This window comes from Microtus ochrogaster, linkage group LG8, assembly GCF_000317375.1.
Source record: "Microtus ochrogaster isolate Prairie Vole_2 linkage group LG8, MicOch1.0, whole genome shotgun sequence".
NCBI classification, from domain to species: domain Eukaryota; kingdom Metazoa; phylum Chordata; class Mammalia; order Rodentia; family Cricetidae; genus Microtus; species Microtus ochrogaster.
In genome coordinates this window covers 16,848,185-16,869,437 of record NC_022033.1, presented here as the reverse complement: position 1 = coordinate 16,869,437, position 21,253 = coordinate 16,848,185, and the positions used below count along the sequence as shown (strand labels likewise).

The window sequence follows — 21,253 nt, the reverse complement described above, 5'->3', positions numbered from 1 at the left end:
ACTGGGATTACTCTTTAGATTGCCCTGCAGGAAAGAGAAGTTGGTGGTGTTGGAAAGACACAGGAAAAGTGGCAGTATCATCCAGGAGAATAGACTACAGGTATTCAAATAAGACCCAGTTGTTGGGGGTGTGTCCTGTTTACGGACACATATTTTTTTTTCAGGTCCTGGGAACAGAAAGACTTTGGCTGTTGGACCATGGTTGTTGGCAGCTCACCAGTGTCTCCACCATGTTGGACTTGTTGTTGCGCAGAGTTTTCACAATGTGGAACACGTCGATGATGTTCTGCTGTTGGATCATCTCGCACACACTGCAGATGGCACAGAAGGTTCCGCTGCGGCCGCCTCCATTTCTAAACCAGAGTGAATGGGTGAGCAAATCCCCAGGACCCCCTACTCAGATACATGTTGATCCTAACGCTGCATCGTGGGAGCAAGGAGTAGTTGTCCTAGCAGATGTGTGAGCAGACAACCATAGAAACTTGAGTTGAGTCACGGGTTTTGGGTTAAATTTCACTGGGGCTCTGAATCCTCTTTGACCTTGGGAAAGGCACTTCTTGGTTTGTGTCCTGAGTTCCCCATTTATTTATTAGAGATGTTAGACTATGTGACCTTTGAGTGTTTAGTTAGAATGATGTCTGTTTGGCTCTGTGAGCATTTTATAATCATTCCAGGAACACTATTCTACATTCTCAGGGCAGGATGGTATTGTGTCTTTGTACATTTGGTACCTACATCCATGCCCAAAAGGATGCCCTACCAGACATCCGCTGAAAACAATGGAAGTCACTAGGAAGTTTTATTACTATTTCTCTCTATCTTCTAATAAAGACAACAGTAATTTTTGAGTCTTGGGATAGCTACCCCTGACTTTGGGCTGTGGTCTTGGAACATTGGCTTGGTATATCTGAAACACCAGACTAATTCCACTGTTCTCCTTATAAATCTTGTTTAAATAGGGTCCTTCTGGTCTTGGGAATAGGGACTGAGCATTCTTGGAATGGTCATCCTCAGTTGCTCCTTCTTTCTGAAGCTCCATAAATTACCCTTATGGAAACAAGCCTCTTCAGGAACCTACCTGATTCTGAACTCCTGGGCGAGCTGCCAAAGGCAGCTAATGATTTCATGTAATGGTCTGTGTCTAAAGAACATCTGGGCAGAAATGAAGGCACTTAGTCAATCTCCCAGATGTTTCACCTACAGGAAGCCTAACAACCAGATGTTTCAAATACTCAAAACCATCCTCCCTTAACTGGTGGGTGCTTGTATTTCAGTGACTGTCATGATGCCTGGGGACCCCAAGGTTGTCCAGTTCTCTACTGGTAGGATGACACTCTTGTGCTGGTCACCTAGAACAGGTGAGACATGGGTGAAAACAAGCAAAAAAACCCCAACCAACCAAAGAAACCACTCCTGCCCCCATAGACTAGGAAATAAAAACACTGGAGTGTAGGAAGCCTTCCCAGCAAGGTTTAGTATCTTTTGAAATAGAACATAGGACCAAGAGGATGAAGGAAAAAAGATGCATCATCTTAGGGCCTCATGGGAGTCCTGAGGAATGGACATTGTCCTATGCTAATGAGGGGGCATCTAATATGTTGGAAGGAACTGGAGGGAGCCAGGGTTGGAAAACAGCCTCTAGTTTCTGTGATGTATAGTTAGAGACAGCTTGGCATGTCCGACATCGTCCATCACCCTGAGAAGATACACCACACAGTATCTTCCTGGAGTCCGTGCAGAACTGTATCCTTATACAGAAGTTCCTACAGGTGGGAGCTTTTCAGCTCGGAGTGCGCACATGTGTATTTAACCTGCTCTAAGCTCTGACCTTCCTGACACATATGAACCGCCTATCTGGAAGAAAGTGAACAATTAGCGACTTTGGAAAAGACAACTCAATTCTGAGGCCAATAAAAGATAATTAATGCCTCCACTCACACCAGAAATAATTATTCCGACAAGAAGATAAAAGTGTGGTTCAGATGTTCTGCAATACAGGATTTTTTAAAAGAGGAAAGCCTTTTAGTCATTTCTCTCCAAAATGATGCTCTAACAAGTTGGCGGTTGTAGATAGCCTGCATACATCTCTTATGGCTGCAGATTGTGTATAGGTCTGAACTCTTCATAGAACCCTGCCTCATGGTAGACTCTGTGACATCTTAAGGAATTGTACTCACGTATTTTCTGCTATGGCATTTGTAAATCTCTCTGTTGGCAGATATGTTATTCTCTTCTAAATGCTTCATGCGTGAGAACTACAGGCTCTAAACATGATCTACTTCAACATACCCAAATGGACAGATGGGAAAACAAGGGTAACATAATTAAGTACTTTTTAAATTTTTTTATTTTTGATGATGTAGTTGGCCAGCCACAATCCTTGAGCCACAAGGATCTTGATCTCTGCTTAGCAGAATGTCATGGGGCCCATTGTGCTGAGCTGTACCTATCCCAAAACAGAAAGCAAAGATCATTCCAGTGGCTAGTCTTAAGCTCACTGTACCTCTTGGGGGACACAGATTCCAGGGCTTTGAAAAATCTATCTGCTGGAGTAGTGTCTTCCTCTCAGGCTCTCTGTGTCCCTGTTCCTACTAAGCACAAGGTAAGAGATATCCCAGGAGGCTGACACCGTGAGCAAGTCCAAGCCGTCCTCATATTGTCCAAGAGGTCCCCATCCTGCATGCTCTTCATCCTCCCTCTTCTTAGATGCAGTGTGGGACAGCAGACAGTACACCAGCTCGCTTAATTGAGTTCCTCTTGCTCCCATCTATGCTTTTAGTTTGATTACTGCAAAATGATAGTATCTGCCTCGCGGATGGGATGAGGTGATTCATTTTAAATGCCTGACTAAATTTTAAATCAAGCTAATATAGTACCATCCTTTTTCTTTTCTTTGAGGAAATAACACAAGGGAGCTCTGGTCAGTGGGACCCATTTTATCCCAAGCTTTCTTGTTCCTAGTAGAATGGTGCACACACCTCCTTTTAGACAGTGGAACTCACTTCTGTATTGGGAGCACCGGGAAGCGGTCTGCCTATGGTATTCCACTTTAGCAATATGTCATACAAAAAATAGTTTAGAAAACCTGGCACCACAGTTTATTAAAGGACTCTAATTCCTTTGAATTAATAAATAAATGAATAAATTATATTATAAAGAATGATGATATGATGCCTAGCACTGGCATATGCAACCAGAAACAATTTCCAATAATCTGTCACCCATCGCTACACTGCTCTGGAGACATCTCTGTGGTACTCACAGGCAGTGGACCACAGTGCGTCCCTCTCTCCCATCGTACTGCTCCTGCCACTTCTCCAGCCGTCGGACCACTTTGAGTAGAGAGCGCTTGGAAGGGGGTGTGTCCCGGTATGCAGGCCAGCCAATATACTGGAGGTGCTGGACAATACGGTAACCATCCTGTGGCTGAGAATAAGCATTGTTTAGGGCTCTTCTGTTGGGGATGTCTGGGGATACAAGCCTTTCAGATTCCCTGGGGGCTGTAATAGAGTAGAAATCAGGCAGAGTGGGGGCCTTAGCTGTGCCATTATGGGCACGGAGTGTCTTTAATACCTAATGTCATCCCCTTGTGCATGCTGCTTAAATTCTCTACACCTTGAAAAGTCCTGCCAATCTTCAAACTCAATTCAGATGTTCCTTTCTTTAGGAACACTTTTCTTCTTCTGCCAAGGAGAATTCTTTCTCTTTGAAGGTCATTTGTTGGAGTATATTTGATTTCTCTTTGGTAGTAAACTGAGGGCAGAGACCGAGTACCGTTGTTGGGACCAATTGGAGTCCTGCCCTTCAGCTTCTCTTCCCTGCTAGAGCTTTCTAATTGAAGTTACTAAAAGCTGTGCCCTGCCTAGAGGATCAGAGGATGGGATTTTCACCTGTTGGCCATTGACTGCTGGGTATTTAAGCCTCCATGGTGCTATTAAAGAAGGGCTTTGTACCAGTGACTGGAGGTCTGTGTGTCTGTCTCTGTGTGTGTGTGTTTCCTCAACCTCCAGCCCCTTACCCAAAGCTCGCGAACTGGATTCTAGCGCATAGAGCGCAGATCCACCGTTCTCTGAGCTCTCAGTGAAGAGCAAGAGTAGTTAGCCATTGTTTCACGGATTTTTAATGTGCCCTCCCACCCAGAATTCAACCAGTAAGTATCCCTTTGTAAGCAACTCTCTGTGGTCCATGTCAATGTTAGTAGGAACTGGTCTGAGGCTCCTAAGATCCAAACCAAGGGTACCAGTGCAGTGTGCCAGAGTACGGAAGAGCTAATGTCTGGGAAGTTTTGTCTACACGGCTGCTAGAGTGTCAGGAAATAGGCAGCTGGCAGGCTGGATGCTGCTCTGAACATCTATCTGTGCTACAGCCATTGCTGGGTCTGGAGTCGGAATCAGCAGAGACATCACTTCCCTAAGGAAGAGCTTATCAGGAGGGAGGAACAGACTCTTGGCTGACTCAGTGGGATCCTCTCCCAGCAGCCTCCATCTGTTCTGCAAAGAAGGGGAACAGGGAGCCATGGTGGCTTCGCACTCACCCGAGCCATGTTACAGATACGGAAGATTCTGTGGATGATATCCTCATCAATGTCTGCAGAGACAAACTCCACCTGGATGGGACCGTAACACCCAGAGGTCTTCTCAGGCCAGTATTGCATACAAAGCTGCAGAAAACCAAACCAAACAAAAAACAAAACAAACAAAAAAACCCCAGAGGTCACAGGAGGCCAAGGTCAAAGAAGGGGGCACATAAGTGTTCTTTGTCACTGAGCCTTTATTGTGAGCAGGACACATGACCAGAAAGGTCCAGTCTTATGAAGCAAACCATATGAAACTTCCCTGTTTCATACAGGTCCAATTTCTTTGGTTCTAAAATGCTGAAGCTTTGGACGAAGGGGGGGGGGGAGGCTTAAAAACATTTTTTTGTGCTGATTTCAATTATTTCTTACTTTGCTGGACCTCAGTCTTTTCAATTGTGAAATGGGGAGAACAGTATCTGGACCTCAGTTGTCTCTCCTGTGAAGTGGGGAGAACAGCATTTACCTGTAAAGCTGTGCTGGCAGGGTTTTAGTAGCTCCAAGTGAAGGGCAGGCACAATCTGGCATTTATTATGCCAACCATTTCCAATTCCAGAAAAGTCTACAGTGACTGTTCAGTCATATACTCAGACTGATTGTTTAAAAAAGTACAGATTTGGGCATTGGACAGTCTTAGCTCCAAATCCAGGCTCTAATGCTTATGGGTTTTGGCACCCAGATCTCTGCTCTCAGGTGCTAATTGAGGGTAAGTGTGTCTCCTTCAGACCATAAGAAAGAGCACTTACTTGGTACCAAGAGAGCTTGCTGCTATCTTCCCAGAACTCTTGGAATTGGGAATTACACACATAGCTGGGAGCCAGAGCCATGGTCACCCCTCACTCTAAGAGAGTGGCTCTCAGCTAGAGGCCATTTGTTCCTGTCCCCCAATGTCTGGAGCCAGTTTTGATCATCACAGCTGTGAGAACAGGCTAGGATGCAACTAGACATACCATAATATTCAGAATACTTCTTGAGAATACTGTCAGTCCAGTGCAGTACTGCAGAGGCCAAGGAGCCTGGGTGTGAGACCCTAGGTGGTCTTCTGTTTAAGTGTGTCATCAAAGAGGATGGGTGTTCTTCTGGGACTATTGATTTGTTGGGTGACTTTAGAGTGGGTGTCTGTGGAGAGGCAACACGTGCTCCTTCAAATTTCTGCTGTCTGAGAAGCATGGAGATGCTCCCTGCCTAGCTAGTGTGGTGGTGTCCTCTGAGGCAGGGTTTTCTTGGGAAAGAAAAATTGCTCTTTTTTTTTTGTTGTTGTTGTTGATGGTACTGAACTGACAATTTACCCTGGGGAGTCACTTTAGCTGTGATTGGTAGACTATGACCTAACAGTCATAGGAAGTGGTTTTGTAAATAAAGTTTTATTGACATACATTTGTTAACCTGTTCTTGAATTGTTTATGACTACTGCCATGCAGTGCTGCAGGTACAGCTCTGAGTAGTTTCGACAAAGACCTACAGTATTTTCTCTGTAACCATTCATACCAATCTTTGCCACCTCTTTCTCTGTTAGGGCTTTTTGAGGATAAAGGAGATAATTCATGAAAATAAATCACTTAGTACTGTACCAGCTGTGAAATGAATACGTACTTGATATTGCTGGTAATTATTGCATTTATAATTCAATGGTATAGTTATTGCCACTATCATCCACATATTCCTTGGCTCATGATGGGGCTGCATCCCCAAAAGTGCATCATTGGTTGATGACATCATAATGTAGAGAATGAATTTAGACCTGGGGATGTAGATCACAGCCTCACATGCATGAGGCCCTATGTTTAATACCCAGCACTGCAAAAAATATACTCAATACACATAACCTTCAGACTATTGCAGTTTTGCAATGAAGTACTGCATCCTGTTAAGGACTAGCAGTTTCTCTGCAGGATGCTGTGTGTCTGGGATCCCTAGCTTGCCGCCATTACCTAACCGTCACCAGAGAGTACTGCCTATCACTGGTCCAAGGAAGACACCCAAATCAAAATTTATAAAGCTTCTATCAAATTTATATTATTTACACGACATTTTAAAGTCAAAATTCTCAAGCTGAATGTCGGGAGTCATTCTGCACTTAGATATGAAGAATGTTCCTTCTTACCGCTCCTCTCGAGTAGCAAAGACATACAAGGTGATGTTTCATAAAGCACTAGTCCTCTGCTTGCCCAGCGTCTCCACTGGGGGTTAATCAAGTATATTGAGAGAGGAGATGTGGCTGTGGGGGTGGGGAGGAGGGCTGGTCACAGGGGCCTCTGCAGCTGGACAATCCGCTGCTGCTGAGCTGTACAGTAATGACAAATCTGCAATTTGAACTTCATTTCTCTTTGCCACTGGCTCTTCTGCCTTGCAACCTTCACAGTAATGAGGGACTGGTACAGATAAGTCTGTGGTTGGCCAGAGAAACTGGAATTAATCAGAACTTCCCATTTAAAAAAAAAATAATTGCCTTTATTGCCTGCATTGAATTTAGCCTTGCCAGAATTCGGCTGTGATCCTGACATGAGGTGCATGGATTTGAGGCGCTGGGGAGAGTCTATTACCCCCAATATTTTCAGCCTGAGGAGAATGTGGAATGATTTGTCACTTTTAATAAGATTTCCAGACCAATTTCTCAAGCTAATAGGTTCTACTATGCCTCAAACAAGAGTCCTATATTTTAGGACGCTTCTCTGCGTTTGATTTTCCAGGTCACTCTCCCATAATGCCCAGGGGGCTGTAGAAGGTTGCAGGGTCCTTCTAATCCTAAATCGCTGCCATCTTTTCACTTCGGTTCCCTAATTTGTGAGACCACAGCAGCAGCAGTGGGTGACATCGGCTGGGCGATGTGTGGGCAGATGTGCGTTTGAGCTGCCAGAGATCATCAGGGTCTCCTCACAGCCCAGCACGCTGCATATAATCCAGAAACAGAAAATAGGAGGCAGAAATGTAGGGGTGCCAAGCACTCTATTCCCAGTGACCCTTCTGGACCTGTACACGATTTTCATCAGCAAAGTATCTTCTCTGGTTGTCTTGAGACCATCTTTGTGTCCGAATGCACGGTTCCATTGAAGCAGAAGCTTCCATTTTGGCTTGAGTATGAAGCACAGAAAAAGTAGGGAAATAAACGCATTGGAGTTTCCAACTGAAGTATCTTCTATTTCTTTCTTTTAATTTTTACTTATTACTATTAGTATACATGTGTATGTTTAGTGTGTGTGTGTATGTATGTGTGTGTGTGTGTGTGTGTGTGTGTGTGTGTGTGTGCACATGTCACTTGCCTTCGGAGTTCAGAAGACAACTTTCAGGGGTTGGTTCCACTCTCCCGCTGTGTCCACTGGTTCTGGAGGTTGAATTTAGGTTGTCATGCAGTGTCTCCAGCTAGTTCTCCGCTAAGCTATCTCACCCGGTCCCATTTCTGTGGCTTTGTTTTTATTTCCTTTCCATTATTTTCTTTTCTTCCTGTCTTCTTTAGTTTTACATTTAAAAAATATTTTTCATTCTCCTTCTTTTTCTTCTCATGGCTTTTTTTTTTAAAGTGGTGAAAGAAGAAAGACAAATACTACGTTTCCTTGTGTGCAGCTGGCCCTAATTTCTGCAAGGGTGTGGTCATGGGGGTGTCTGTGCAGTAAGAGGTCAGGAGACTGGAAAGCTTCCAGGAGAACAGAAAGGGGCTTTAAGGAAGCGGAGTGAGGAGGGAAACACAACACAGGTGACAAAGGAGAATACTAGGACAGAAAGGTACAAATGGGGGAAGGATACCGGAAGTTTGGGGGCTGGAGAAGCACGGGGGGGGGGGGGAGCATCAAGGAAAACTAAGTTTGTGTGAAAATGTTAGAAACCTGTTACTTTGTATGTTGATTTAACAACAACAACAAATGAATCAACAGGTTTCCTTACAGTATTTTCAGACATAACCTACTTTTGTTAAGCCTCCTCCTTCTCTGCTCTCCTCCCCACCTCCCTGCTCCCTCTTGTGTCTTTCCATCCCCTTAGCCCCCTTTCTTCCTATCACAGGGATTCCATCACTTCCCAGTCTGATTCAGAGCCCTTCTCCCTGTGGTCCCCTTCCTAGGTTCATTACCTATAATCTACATTTACATTAGCAGAGATAAAAATTAAAAACTGGGAGCTGGGCAATGGTGTCACACACCTTTAATCCTAGCACTCGGGAGGCAGAGGCAGGTGAATCTCTGTGAGTTCAAGGCCAGTCTGGTCTACAAGAGCTAGTGCCCGGACAGGCTCTCCAAAAAGCTACAGAGAAACCCTGTCTCGAAAAACAAAACAAAACAAAATAAATAAAAATAAAAATCTAGGCTTTAATTTTAATACTTTTTCTCTTGGTAACTTGTCCAGGACTCTTAATTCATCCAGTTTATTACAAGGGGATGTGTGCCTCTTAATGTCTCTTTGCACAGGGATGTCTCCAGTGAGAAGGCAACATTAGGCAGCATAAGACGGGATGAATAAAGGGAAATATTTTTTATTTTTATTTCGGTTTTAGTGTTTCCGAAAATTTATCTTTGGGATTAATACCCAAAAGCTTGTCTTTATTGCAAAAATTCCGGAAGAGTCATCTTGGGAAGCTGTGGAGACAGGCATCATTGTGGACAGGGACTTTGAGTGTAGGGTTTTATTGAGAGTGACTTAGAAAGTCAAAGAGGATTCTCTCTTTGTAGAAAAATGAATGCAATGGGGGTTCATCTGACACAGCTTCTATTTCTTTTAATTTTTGTTTATTATTATTAGTATGTGTGCGTATGTTGAGTGCACGAGTTCTGTGTGTAGTGTGTGTGTATGTGTGTGTGTGTGTACAAACACGACACTTGCCTGTGGAGTTCAGAGGACAATAGTGAAGGAGACTTGTGGGGTTTTCTCGAGAGGGAAGTCAAAGAGGAAGAGGCAGTGACAGGTAGAGGGTGATGTAACATGTCACGTGGTCTCCCTCTCAAGCCTCCTTCCTAATTACTCTGTTTCTCATCGTGTGCACAAAGCTCTGGGTTCATGGATTTCTTGTGGAAATCCGAGGGGGAACTGAGGCTTGCTTGTAAGTGACATGGGGATGGAACAGAGCACGTGTGTGGGCAGAGGAACCAGACCAAGACATGTGTGTGCATGTGCCAGCGCTGCTGCTTAGAACTTTTATGGGGTTCTGATAGTTTAAGATCCTAAAAGTACCATAGGCTCCAAGAATCCTGCCTGGTCCTCTGAAGCCTGAAATCTTGAAGATGGAATTGATCTTGAAGCCACACTTATACTCAATACGACCTGGATATTTTGTAGTTTAGATGAAAATATTGACAATGTCTGATGTGGAATTCCCCTCTGTATGCTGTGAATACAATTGGTTAATAAAGAAACTGTCTTGGCCTGTGATTTGCCCAAAGAATAGAGCTAGGCAGAGAATACTAAACTGAATGCTGGAAGAAAGAAGACAGAGTGAGGACAAGCCATGTAGCCCCACCAGAGACAGACACCAGACAGAACTTGACCTGGTAAGCCACAACCATGTGACAATACTCACATAAAAATGGGTTAAATTAAAATGTGGAAGTTAGCCAATAAGAAGCTGGATATAATGGGCCAAGTAGTGATTTAATTAACAGAGTTTCTGTACGGTTATTTTGGGTCTGAGCTGCTGGGCAGTTGGGAAGCAAACAAGTAACAAGTATCCTCCTGCTACAAATGTCTACGTTAAGAAAGGTCTGTGAAGATGGGCTTAGCTAATGAGGAGCTTGCCACATAAGCACGAGGATCTGAGTTCGAATCCATAGCAGCCACAGAAGAGCTCTATGGTGATGGCGATGTAATCTTTGTAGCAGGGAAGTGGATACAGGAGGATTCCCGAAGTTTGATAGTCTTGCTAAACCGGTGGGCCTTAGGTTTACTGAGAGTCCCATCTCAAAACAAACAAACAAACAAACAAACAAACAAACAAACAAACAAACAAACCCAATGAGGTGGAGAAAGGTAGAGAAAGGTGTTCAGCATTGACCTCTGACTTCTCTACGCACGTGTACATATGTCCACACACCCATGTTCTCCCAGATATGTTGATTAGAAGTCTGTACTTTGGAGCAGCTGTTCTTCCCTGCCTCCTCTCCTTTCCCTGTCAGCCTAGGAAGGGTAGAGTTGCCAGAAGGGCGGGGCTCACAACTGCAGATGTACAGAGGGAGGGCCTATGATTGTGCCCAGGAGAGAAGCCAGCCTCATTGTCACTGATGATTTGGAAATGCTCACAGTTCTTCCTGGGCAGCAGAGGAGCTTCTGTTGTCTGTTGTCAAAATGAGTTAAACCGAGCAAAAGTCAATCGGCCTTTGTAGACAGTGCTGGAACAGCTGCTCTACGTTATTCCACCTGAACACCACGGCTGCTCAGGCCAGGGAAAGATCTCCTTTGGGAGGGAGGGAGGGCACAAGTTCAGGCGTGGAATGCGACAAGTGCAGAGGCAGCCTCCTGCTTAAACATCTTTTTCTTGTTGATGGAATCTGAACGCTTGTTAGTCTAGTCACTGGGATAGTAAACAGGCCCTGGTGAGTTGAATGATAGGAAGCAGATGGGCCTATTTTTGTAAAAAAAAATTTTTAAAAGTATATTTCAGTGCACCTTAGCTATACCTTTTGTTAAATAAAAAACCTTTGATAAGTAGGAAAAGGCAGGTAGTATCAGAAATGAATGACTCTAGATAGCCGGGTCCTGTGATCCTCTGGGTTAGGAGTGGAGAAAGGATCAACCCTGGGCCACCTAACAGTGAATTATGCAAAATTTAAGTAGGGAAATATAACAGAGTCACCTGAGTTGGTGTTAGAATTTTGGGCCGTGATTATAATATTCTTTTAAATAGATTCTGCAAGATTATGTAATTGGCTTTGACACTGTGCCAGTTATGGATCAGAGACTATGGGAGAAGGGTGTGAAAGGTACAGGGACAGAGAAGGAAACATCCTAGGACTGTGATCGAGGACATTGACATACCTCATCCTTCCACAGCCCTGTAAGTGAGAATGGGATTTCTGCATGGTGGATGGAAACTTAGTCCTATGGCAGACAAAGATGAACTTTCTCTTGGGAAAGAAAGACAGTATTTAGGGCATTTCCTACAGGTGCATGGTATGTGTGAGACAGAGTCTGGGAAGGCTTTAAAGAGAAGTATTAAGGAGATAGATAGCTAGATAGCTAGATAGACAGACAGACAGACAGACAGATATATAGATTTGAATTTTGTAGAAAAAGGAACACATTTGAGGAATGGGTCATATCTTAATTACTTTTCTGTTCTGTAATAAAATATTCTGACCAAAGCAACCTAAGGGAGAAAGGGTCTTTTTCTGAGTCACAGTTTGAATATAATTCATTGTGATGGGGGAAATTAACATGTCAGGAGCTTGGAATAAATGGTCATTCTTTATTCATAACTGGAAGCAGTCAGCAATGAAGTCATGCCACTGCAACTCTGTTTTATTTTTATACTGTCTAGGATTTCAACCAGGGAATGATGCCACCCACAGTGGTCTTCCTATGAACGTATGTAATTGAGACAATCCCGACTGTCAGGCCTATGCAACCCTCTTGGGTCATTCTAGTCCCATCAAATAGAAGCGTAGGATTGAGAAAGTGGGAGGAGAAGAGGTGGGTGGAGGAGGAAATGGATTTAGCTGACAGATTTGGAGAAAGATGTACTGCTCTAAGCAAAGGACAAGATAGGATTTAAGAAAGATGATGTATGAGATTCAACCTTAAATCATGAAATTGCAGAGATATGAGCCCTACTTTGTTCCCATCCATGCAAAACTAGAACTTTGGAGTGAGCATGTGTAACACACTACACCTGTTCTGTGCTCTACGTGTACTACGGTACTATGCCTGTAGTGTACAGCCTGCACTACGGGATGGTTCGCGAGCTGGGCAAGTGCCTGGAGATTGAAACACACAAACACACTGACACAGGGACACGGGTCATCCTTGAATTCCCCAAGAATGCCCCCTTTATTGTGTTATAGGGCAGCTTGCATAGTGCCTTCCCTGACCAATGACCACGCCCTAGCACTTGGGATCCTTCAGCTGCAAGCAACCAGAAACCACTCCCCTGCTATCAGGGTCTTGTGCTCAGAGCAGCTGCAAACACAGAAAAACTTGTTTTGCTCAGAGCAGCTGCAAGCATGGGAAAAACAAGCTGTTTACAGGAAATTCAGGGTCTGCGGGTCCAAAGTCCCCAACAAGTATGAGGCTGGGAATTCCTTGGAATTTCATAAAAATGTCGGGTGGATACTTGGTTTTTCTCACAGACTGGGGAGAAAGGAAGAGATTTGGGAACTTGGCTGACATTTGGGTTATGAAAACTGACTCAGAGTAACACAGCATGTGAACATCAGGCAAAATCTGAATGACCCCGACTTCCTATTCCAGCGTTACCTCCTCTGTTCTGGGGAGCTAGAGGCACAGTGCCTTGAAAAGGCAGGCCTAAGCAGGCTGAAGAACAGAAGGGACATTCTGTGCATTTACTTGGCACGTTAGGCTGTGCTTTCTCAAGCACTGGTAAAATGAATAAATCCATTCTGAGTATTTGTTTTGTGGACATAATGACAACAAACACATTTCTCAAATGTCACCTTGCTCTCTCCCTAGAAGGGAGCATTTGCCTCCCTCCCTTCCAGAAGCTTTCACCTGCATATCACATATATCCACTTATCCTCAGATCTACCCAATTTCCACATTTCTACCTGTTTTTTTTTTTTTTCCATCACCAGATCTCAGGGCCTCAAAACTGGGCAACTAAACTTCTGTATAAGCCGTAAGCTCTTGCTTTACTGTAAGTTAATGTTACTGTCTTCTGGGTGATGGTCAGGAACCAGGACCTGGAAATATGTCTCTAACTGGTATAAACATCTCCATTATCCCTGGCAGGAGGTCATAGGCAAAAAGTTCACGATGGGCCAGGTGATCTCGTTAACATTGCTTTCCTGCTTGCACCTTGGCTTCCAGATATACAAGAAGGAAACAATGGTTTCCAAAGTAGTGTCTACAAAGTTAGCAGGGAAATTCACTGAACTACATCCAAAGTCTTTGAAAGCAAAATGAGGATTATTCTGTCATCTAGAATGCACGCGGTCTACAGAACAGAAGCTCGCTGAGACAGTAAAAGCCCATGGAGCAATAGAAGAAAGGTGACCAACTATGACATGCAAAGAGGGAAACCTTGGGAAATGTTGAAAGGCAACTTGGAATACAAAATTCTCTCAAATTTGAACAAGATAAATACTAGGGAACTAAGTGTTCCCTAGTATTAGCAACAAGCAAAATTAGGAGAAGTTGCCCATATTCTGAAGCAACCTAATATTCAAGGGAACTGGAAACACAAGTATTTATTAATGTGGGGATAGCTATCAGCTTGGCTATCCCCAAATCTGATTCCAGGCTGATAAAACTGGTCCTTTTTACTGTGATTCTTCCTACTGTCACAGATCTTGAGGGCAATGTAATATGCCACCTCGTCCCCTTTCCCCGAATACCATCTCCACCACCCTTCTGCTCTGGGTCTTTCTGCCCCTCCAGCCTCTTACGGATTTCACTTTAGAGGGGTTTTACTTTTGGTTGAAGACAGCCTGAAAACGATTCATCTCCTGCCACAACATGTGCCTCATGGGGACGAGCAGGATTGGGTGCCTCTTTGGTCTTCTGTTGTGTCTAGGTCCTAGAGCAAGAACTTTATCCAGCAAGCTACTTCCCAGCTCCCAGAGTCTTAAAGAGTTAGGAAAAAATCTAGGACTGAAGGCAGAGGTTTGAGAATCGTTATCAATATCTCTCACGGATCCCAGTTCTCTGATCAGCTTCTACTTGGAAAACAATATTGTGGCTGCAGATGGCCGATTCAAAGAAGCATAGGATTCAAAGCAAAGGTAGACGATTTCCGCAGCAGTACAAGGAAATGAAGGCTCCCAAGAGCTCACATTCTCTCCTTGTCCTTATCTTCTTGCATCCTACCTGTAATGTGACTACCCTCCAACAGGAGTGCATAGTCAAACCTCAGGTTGTGCTGTTAGTTTTCTTAGGAGCAACTGAGAGATACTCAGGAGCGAAGCAATCCTGTCCACTTTGCTGGCCTGGCCCACATGCTGGACTGCCTTGGCAGGAGCATGCTAGCAGGCAAATGTTCACACCACTTCAAAGAACCGCCCCTCCAGGTGCTGAAGGCGGCTTTTCTGATGCTCACGCTGTAACGCTGCTTATTTTTGTAAGGCTCCCAGCTGCTGTGGTGATGATATTTATATCAATAAGTGTTCTATTCATCTGCCAATTTCAGGGGATATTTGCCAGCTGTGTATGGCAGCCAACCTTGGGGTGCTTCTGAGCCTGATGTTTTTACATTCAGAGACTCAAACTGGCTTTGCTGCACCAACATCTGGGCCTGAAAGAGCTATCATTCACCAAGGATCTATTTTTGAAAAGGGGGAAATACAGTCAGTGACCTTGACATTCTATGCCCCAAGGTAAGGTTCTTCACAATTGCCAGTCTGTTCCCAAGCTCCAATTTTGCAAAGTAGGTGTTGGATAAAGAGAAGAACATGCATGCATGCTTTCATCCATCTACTGAGGATCGAACCTAGAGGGCCATGGATGTTGGTCAAGCACTCTGCCATTAAGAAACAACTTTAACAAGCACATGGGGGGCTTTTGTAGGTCCCATCTCACTCACGCTTCATAAAGGTGAGTTGTTGCTTTACTTGTCCAAACAGAAGAGCAGGTGGTGATAATTTCTGATTCTAGAACTTGATAGAGGAATTTCTAGAATTTCTCTTTTAGGGGAAATTTACTTTTTCCTACTGTTATCTCTGTTCTCAATCCTCCATTCTGCACGGCCTAAACTTTAGTGTTCTCCTTTACCTCCCCTCTTCATCAGGCAGCGGTTTGTCTTCCTCCCTTTGGGATACATGTAGAGTCTACACCATGCTACCGCCCTGCTCAAGTCACTATCGCCTGCACCTGACTATTCTTATTGCTATTCCCTGCACTTTCAGAAGTCAAGTGGTGTCACCCTTCTGGCAAATCTGTCTGTGTCTTCCTATCCTGTGCAGAATGAAGTTCCAAGGTCTCCCTATGATCATGAAGGTTGCCGTGGCATGTAACCCTCTTACTCTTCTGATACCATTGCCTGCAGCTCTCCCCATTTCTCTGGCCTCAGAGTACTATGCTGTTCCTTGAGCGCGTCACTTGTTTTCCTACCCTATTGCCTGGATACACAGTTCCCTTTGCCAGAAACCCTGTTCCCCAGGAGGAGCACGCGGCCTGCTCTCGAGCCTCCTTCAGCTCTGTGTTCACATACTTCCAAGTCTTTCCTTGACTACTCTAGTACATCTGTGTCTCATGCCTCAATCCAATTTTAAAATATTCTCTGTGCTTCCTTCTCCTCACGTCCCAATATATGATCAAATTCATTATAGAGCATTTGTTGTTTATGGTTGGTCTCCCCCCTTTAGAATTGGAAGTGCACAGGAGACAGGAACATTCTTGCCTCACCTTATCTGTGTGGCTCACTGATGCATTCCAAGAACCTAGAATAGCTTCCAGCAAATAGCAGTAGCAGATGCTCACCGAATATGGGATGTGTGAATGCAGGGAACCTCTTCTGGATATCTCCCATGGACACATTCCAGCACACACTCATTTTCATCCCCTTCTACTCTGCTCTTGTCCATACTCACCCCTCCCATCTTCCTGCCTTTCCATTTTGGCCATGTGCTTCCTGAGTATCTGCTCATCTAAACAAGCTACCTGCCTGCCACCATCCATGACTACTTCTCATCCGCATCCACATACGACTGCTCCCTGAAGTGTGCGGATGTCACACTGGAAATGATTTCACATCTAGTCCAAGTTCTGCTTTGACGTGGCTACTTTCTCTGCTCAGATCTTCTCTTCAATTGATGAATATAAGCCATGTTTTCTCTCCAGTCTCTGATTCCCATGTCTGTGTGCTCTGATCCTGGACTCCATTTTCTTTCTTTCTTTTTTTTTTTAATTTTTAACCAATAGACTTTATAGAGCAGTATTTAGATTAATATAAAGCCTAAGTCATAACACAGCATTATCTTAGACTGACTGTCCCCCACCATACACACAACCTCCCCATTATCAATATCTTTTTTTTTTGATCTTATGGTATTTTTTTCCCACTCCTCCCGCCCTCCCCCCACACCTCTCCCCCTCCCTCTCAAGTCTGAAGAGCAGTCAGGGTTCCCTGCCCTGTGGAAAGTCCAAAGTCCTCCCCCCTCCATCCTGGTCTAGGAAGGTGAACATCCAAACTGGCTAGGCCCCCACAAAGCCAGAACAAGAAGTAGGATCAAAACCCAGTGCCATTGTCCTTGGCTTCTCAGCAACCCTCATTGTCCGCCATATTCAGAGAGTCCGGGTTTATCCCCTGCTTTTTCAGTCACAATCCAGCTGGCCTTGGTGAGCTCCCAATAGATCAGCCCCACTGTCTCCGTGGGTGGCTGCACCCCTCGTGGTCCTGACTTCCTTGCTCATCTTCTCCCTCCTTCCGGACTCCATTTTCTAACACGAGTTGGAAACCTTAGGACAACCCCTGATGTATAGCAATGTTTTCCTAATTATCTTGGAACCCATGGATACTGCAAAGAGATCCAGATGACAGACTAGCTAAGAGCTATCAGGCCAGATGAAAGACTAGTTGTGAGCGGTACATTTTGCCTTCATCTCCTGCTTTAATATGCCCAGATTTTGAGTATTCCTCCTTCATTCACTAGGTTTGTATAAAAATTTTATCGGTAGAAAGGATCCTGTCACTTATAACCAACAATCCCATCCTATCAATGCTTTAAAAGTCTAAGGCCCAGGCTCCTGAGCACAGCACAAGGAACTTCCCTGCTGACTGAGCCCTGCTGTCTTTTCCAACCTTACTTCTCTCTTTCCCTCTGGACACAACCCTAGAGCACTGGAACTGAAGATGACTACAAACAAGCCTCTATATGTCCATCTGCCTCGCCTCCATGTAGATCGCCTTTATCCAGCCATCCATCCCCGGTATGATCAGATCTTTCCTGCCCCCTTCAAGGTCCAAGTCGCCTTCCCTTTGAATTCTTCCCCCACCCTCTGGGTAGAATGAATTGCTCCCTGCTTTAGGTCAACCTGGCACTTCTTTGCTGACCTCTATTACAGCACAGCCACACAAGCCTGGAATAACTCGCTCAACTGTCTCTGGGACTATAGCTCAGCCCCGTTTGGAAAAAAAAAAAATGATCCTCACCCAAGGCCTGTGCAAGGCCAGCACTCACAGAAGAGTGTACTGAATGACTTTGGGCTTCCTTCAAGGCCCTGAAAAGATAACTGCAAACTCTGAAAGGCCACCTTCATCTCACCTACCCTAGAAGAGCTGTTTTGCCATATAATGGTGGTCTCCAGAGACTGTCCTAAGATAGTGTCCCATGTCTTAGGTGTGGGGAAGTGTAGACACACAAAGACCCAGAGGGGCTAAGGCATGAAGTCAAGGCTTAGCTGGGTGGTCAGTGAGTAAAGCTTCCTAGGTTCAGACTCCAGCTTCTGCCAGGAGAGGCCAAATGGTGAAGAGCCTCTGGGGCTGGCATTTAGTGTTGTGTGGGATCTTGGTTTTCTGAGCTCTTCATGATTTAGCGTAAGGCTATAACCAGTGTCGGAGGCAGGAACAACAGGGTCCTGTCCTTGTAGTTAGACAAAGTCCATAGCTAAGGGGACTAATTTATGGGAGTCTGTGGTGAAGGATTCAGTGGAGACTCCCTGCCTCTGTAGGCAGCAGGATGGGTGTGCCTGGCATTCGCAGTCTGACAGTGCCCATCATTGGGGTATCATAGAGTCTCCTTGCCAGTCTGCTAATTATGATCGACTGGTACCCACCAGCAGCAGCCCCACGCCCCCTCCTACCTGAGCAGTGTCCATCTCGTTCAGCATCACCACAGAGGAACAATTGTAATCGAACACCAGTCTCCAGAAGTCTGCCACAGTGTTGGGGAGAGGGTGCTGGGTGACCACAAAGGCAGCAGGTTGCTTGTGACTCTGACAAAGGAATGACACAGGCTTAGTCAAATACATACCCGTCAGTGATATTCTGATCATGATGAGGCCGGGATGGCTGCCAGGGGCCCTGAGCCTGCCAAATAGATTTCACATAGCACCTGCCCGCTCTGTTATCTCTCGGTACCCTGGTGGCAGAGGGGACCCTTCTCATAATGAACACATTCTCCTCCAAACCAAGACATTTCATTAGGAAAGTGTCACTTGGATGGGGATTATCCAAATAAATTATTTATGTCTTGCAGCTCAGCAAATCATCATCACAATATGAAACGAAACATCCTGGATGTAGGTTTTCTGTACTGCTGACCAATTCACCTCTTGGGAGAGCAGGGATCCCACAAGTTCTAGGTCCTTATGATGCTGAGAAGGGGACCAATGACCCCAGAGGGGGCACAGATTACAAGGATCACTTCTGCCCTTAATTGAGAGCTGAGCTAGCCTGGCTAGAGGTGGCATTGTCCTTTAGCCAACAAAGTGGTAGAAGGCAGTCAGGTGTTAGAGTCATGTGGAGGTTCAAACCCCGTTTTGCCCCTTGTAAATTATGACTCACCCATCTGTTCATCCATCCAGCACTACTCACCCATTTTTTAGCCATTCATGTTTTTAATATTGGGTACTAAGCATTGGTGAATCATTAGATTATTTCAAAGCTTAGACTCTTTTCCTAGAAAATGCAGCTCAAATCTAAAGAGATGGCTGTTGTAGAATGGACGACATTTGCAAGCAAAGAAAAAAAACAAGCAAAAAAAAAAAAAAAACCAAGAGAAAATCTTGGCAACTAAGACTGGAGGGATGGCTCAATGTTAAGAGCACCTGCTGCTATTCCAGAGACCGAACATACATCATACAGCTCACCACTATGTGTAATTCCAATTCCAGCGGATCCGCCGCCTTTTGGCTCTACAAGCACCACACTCACGTATGTGTGCATAACCACTTGCACACACATATACACCTTACACCAGCAATAATAATAATAAACCTTAAAAATAGTAAGCAAGTTCACTGCAGGTAGAGATACTCTAGACTTAGGTTTTCCTCCTCAGCATTAGCATTGTGGTTGGAACACAACAGACCCAATCACAACCACAGCATTGGAAAGACCTTACTTTTCCCTGTATTACAGATAGAGACCTTGAGGCCTAGGGGGAAAATGCCCTGTGTAAGCCTGGAAGCTTCACTTGGGCCCCATGTGCCATTCCACCTCGGGAGGGAAGTATTTGGAAAGATTGTAGGGGGTGTTTCTACTTCATCAATAGCAGGTGAAATCAATGAACCAGATGATGCTTCAACATGTTTTCTGGGTAGCTTCTCTGAGGAGGAGTCAGAGCTGCTTAACTAGAGTCACAAGTCAGAAGGAAGTGGGGGAGAGAAGAGGGACAGAGACCTTGGAAATAGCATGGCAAGGCTTTGCAGACATGTATTACATTAGGGACTACTGTTTCCTGGGGCCTTCTATTAGCCAGTAGATGATTTAACAAAGGGTACCAGGGACAGACCCTTCACATCTCTCAAAGCTAAAAGACCATGTTAGCATTGCCTTTCTGCCATTTCCAAACTTTCAAAACTACATCCAGGCTAAGGCTAATGAGATGGCTCAGCAGTTAAGAGCACTGATTGCTCTACCAGAGGACCTGAGTTCAATCCCAGCATCCCATGGAGGCTCACAATTGTCTATAGCTCCAATTCCAGGGAGTTGCAGGCACCAGGCACACACAATCTCTTTCTGGTCTCTGCAGTTCAGGCACACTCATAATATATAAACATTCATACACATTAAACATAAAATAAAATTAGAATATAAAATAAAATTAGATACATAAAATATAAAATAAAATTAGACTTTCAAGACAGTTGTCACATGGTTCTGGTCCTTGGTGCCATCATTTCAAAGCCAGTTGACTTTGAACAGGTGATGGAGATCCTTTGACCCTCAGGAGATCTCTAAAAAACGGGGACAGTAATACTCCATGGCAGAACGAGACAATGCAAGTCCAGAGCCCAACATGATGCCTGGCATGCAGCGAATGTTAGTTTTCTTTGCTTTCCCTGTCTCTGTGATAAATGCTCTATTAGGCCAGCACGCCTGACAAAGTCTTATCTGAAAATATGTTCGAGATCTGTGCTCCTGCCGGGTTTCAGGGATCAGCCAGCAATCCATTTCATGGATAACATCATCCGTTCCCAAGGGAAACATTAAAAATTAACCCAGAGGACTTCATATTTTTCTGCTAGAGGCAAAGCTGCTATGGTTACCAGATAATGCACAGACTGGGCTGGAATACAGATAAGGAATTTTTTTTTAATATAAGAAAAGCAAAGGCCTCAGTGATGGCTCACAAGAGAAATGCCCCGTGGACAAAGAGAATACAATCAGAACCAGAGCTTGGCAGAGGGTATTTGACTCCAGGCAGCATCTCACCTATGAAGTAGAGTCCAAGAGCTTCCTTGATCCTTGCTTGGATGAAAAAAGCAGTAAGAAAGGATGCTGAGGTGATGGGGGATAATGGCAGGAGGAGCATGAAAGTATGGGTTTATCTCTGAACCGTGTCTTCACACACACACACACACACACACACACACACACACACACACACACACACAGAGAGAGAGAGAGAGAGAGAGAGAGAGAGAGAG

The 21,253-nt window shown here is 44.6% G+C and overlaps 1 protein-coding gene across 13 annotated transcripts in view; it reads right to left on the bottom strand.

Moving 5' to 3' along the window:
* Positions 1–21,253, bottom strand: part of Ptprt (protein tyrosine phosphatase, receptor type T) — a 1,084,941-nt gene that overhangs the window by 6,737 nt on the left and 1,056,951 nt on the right. For all 13 annotated transcript variants that reach the window (XM_026787014.1, XM_026787020.1, XM_026787015.1 and 10 more), the window contains 4 exons: positions 18,464–18,595; positions 4,535–4,660; positions 3,263–3,426; positions 218–353 (listed from right to left, as the gene is read on the bottom strand). In XM_026787014.1, coding sequence (XP_026642815.1) covers positions 218–353; positions 3,263–3,426; positions 4,535–4,660; positions 18,464–18,595 — 558 coding nt within the window. The remainder of the gene's footprint in view (positions 1–217; positions 354–3,262; positions 3,427–4,534; positions 4,661–18,463; positions 18,596–21,253) is intronic.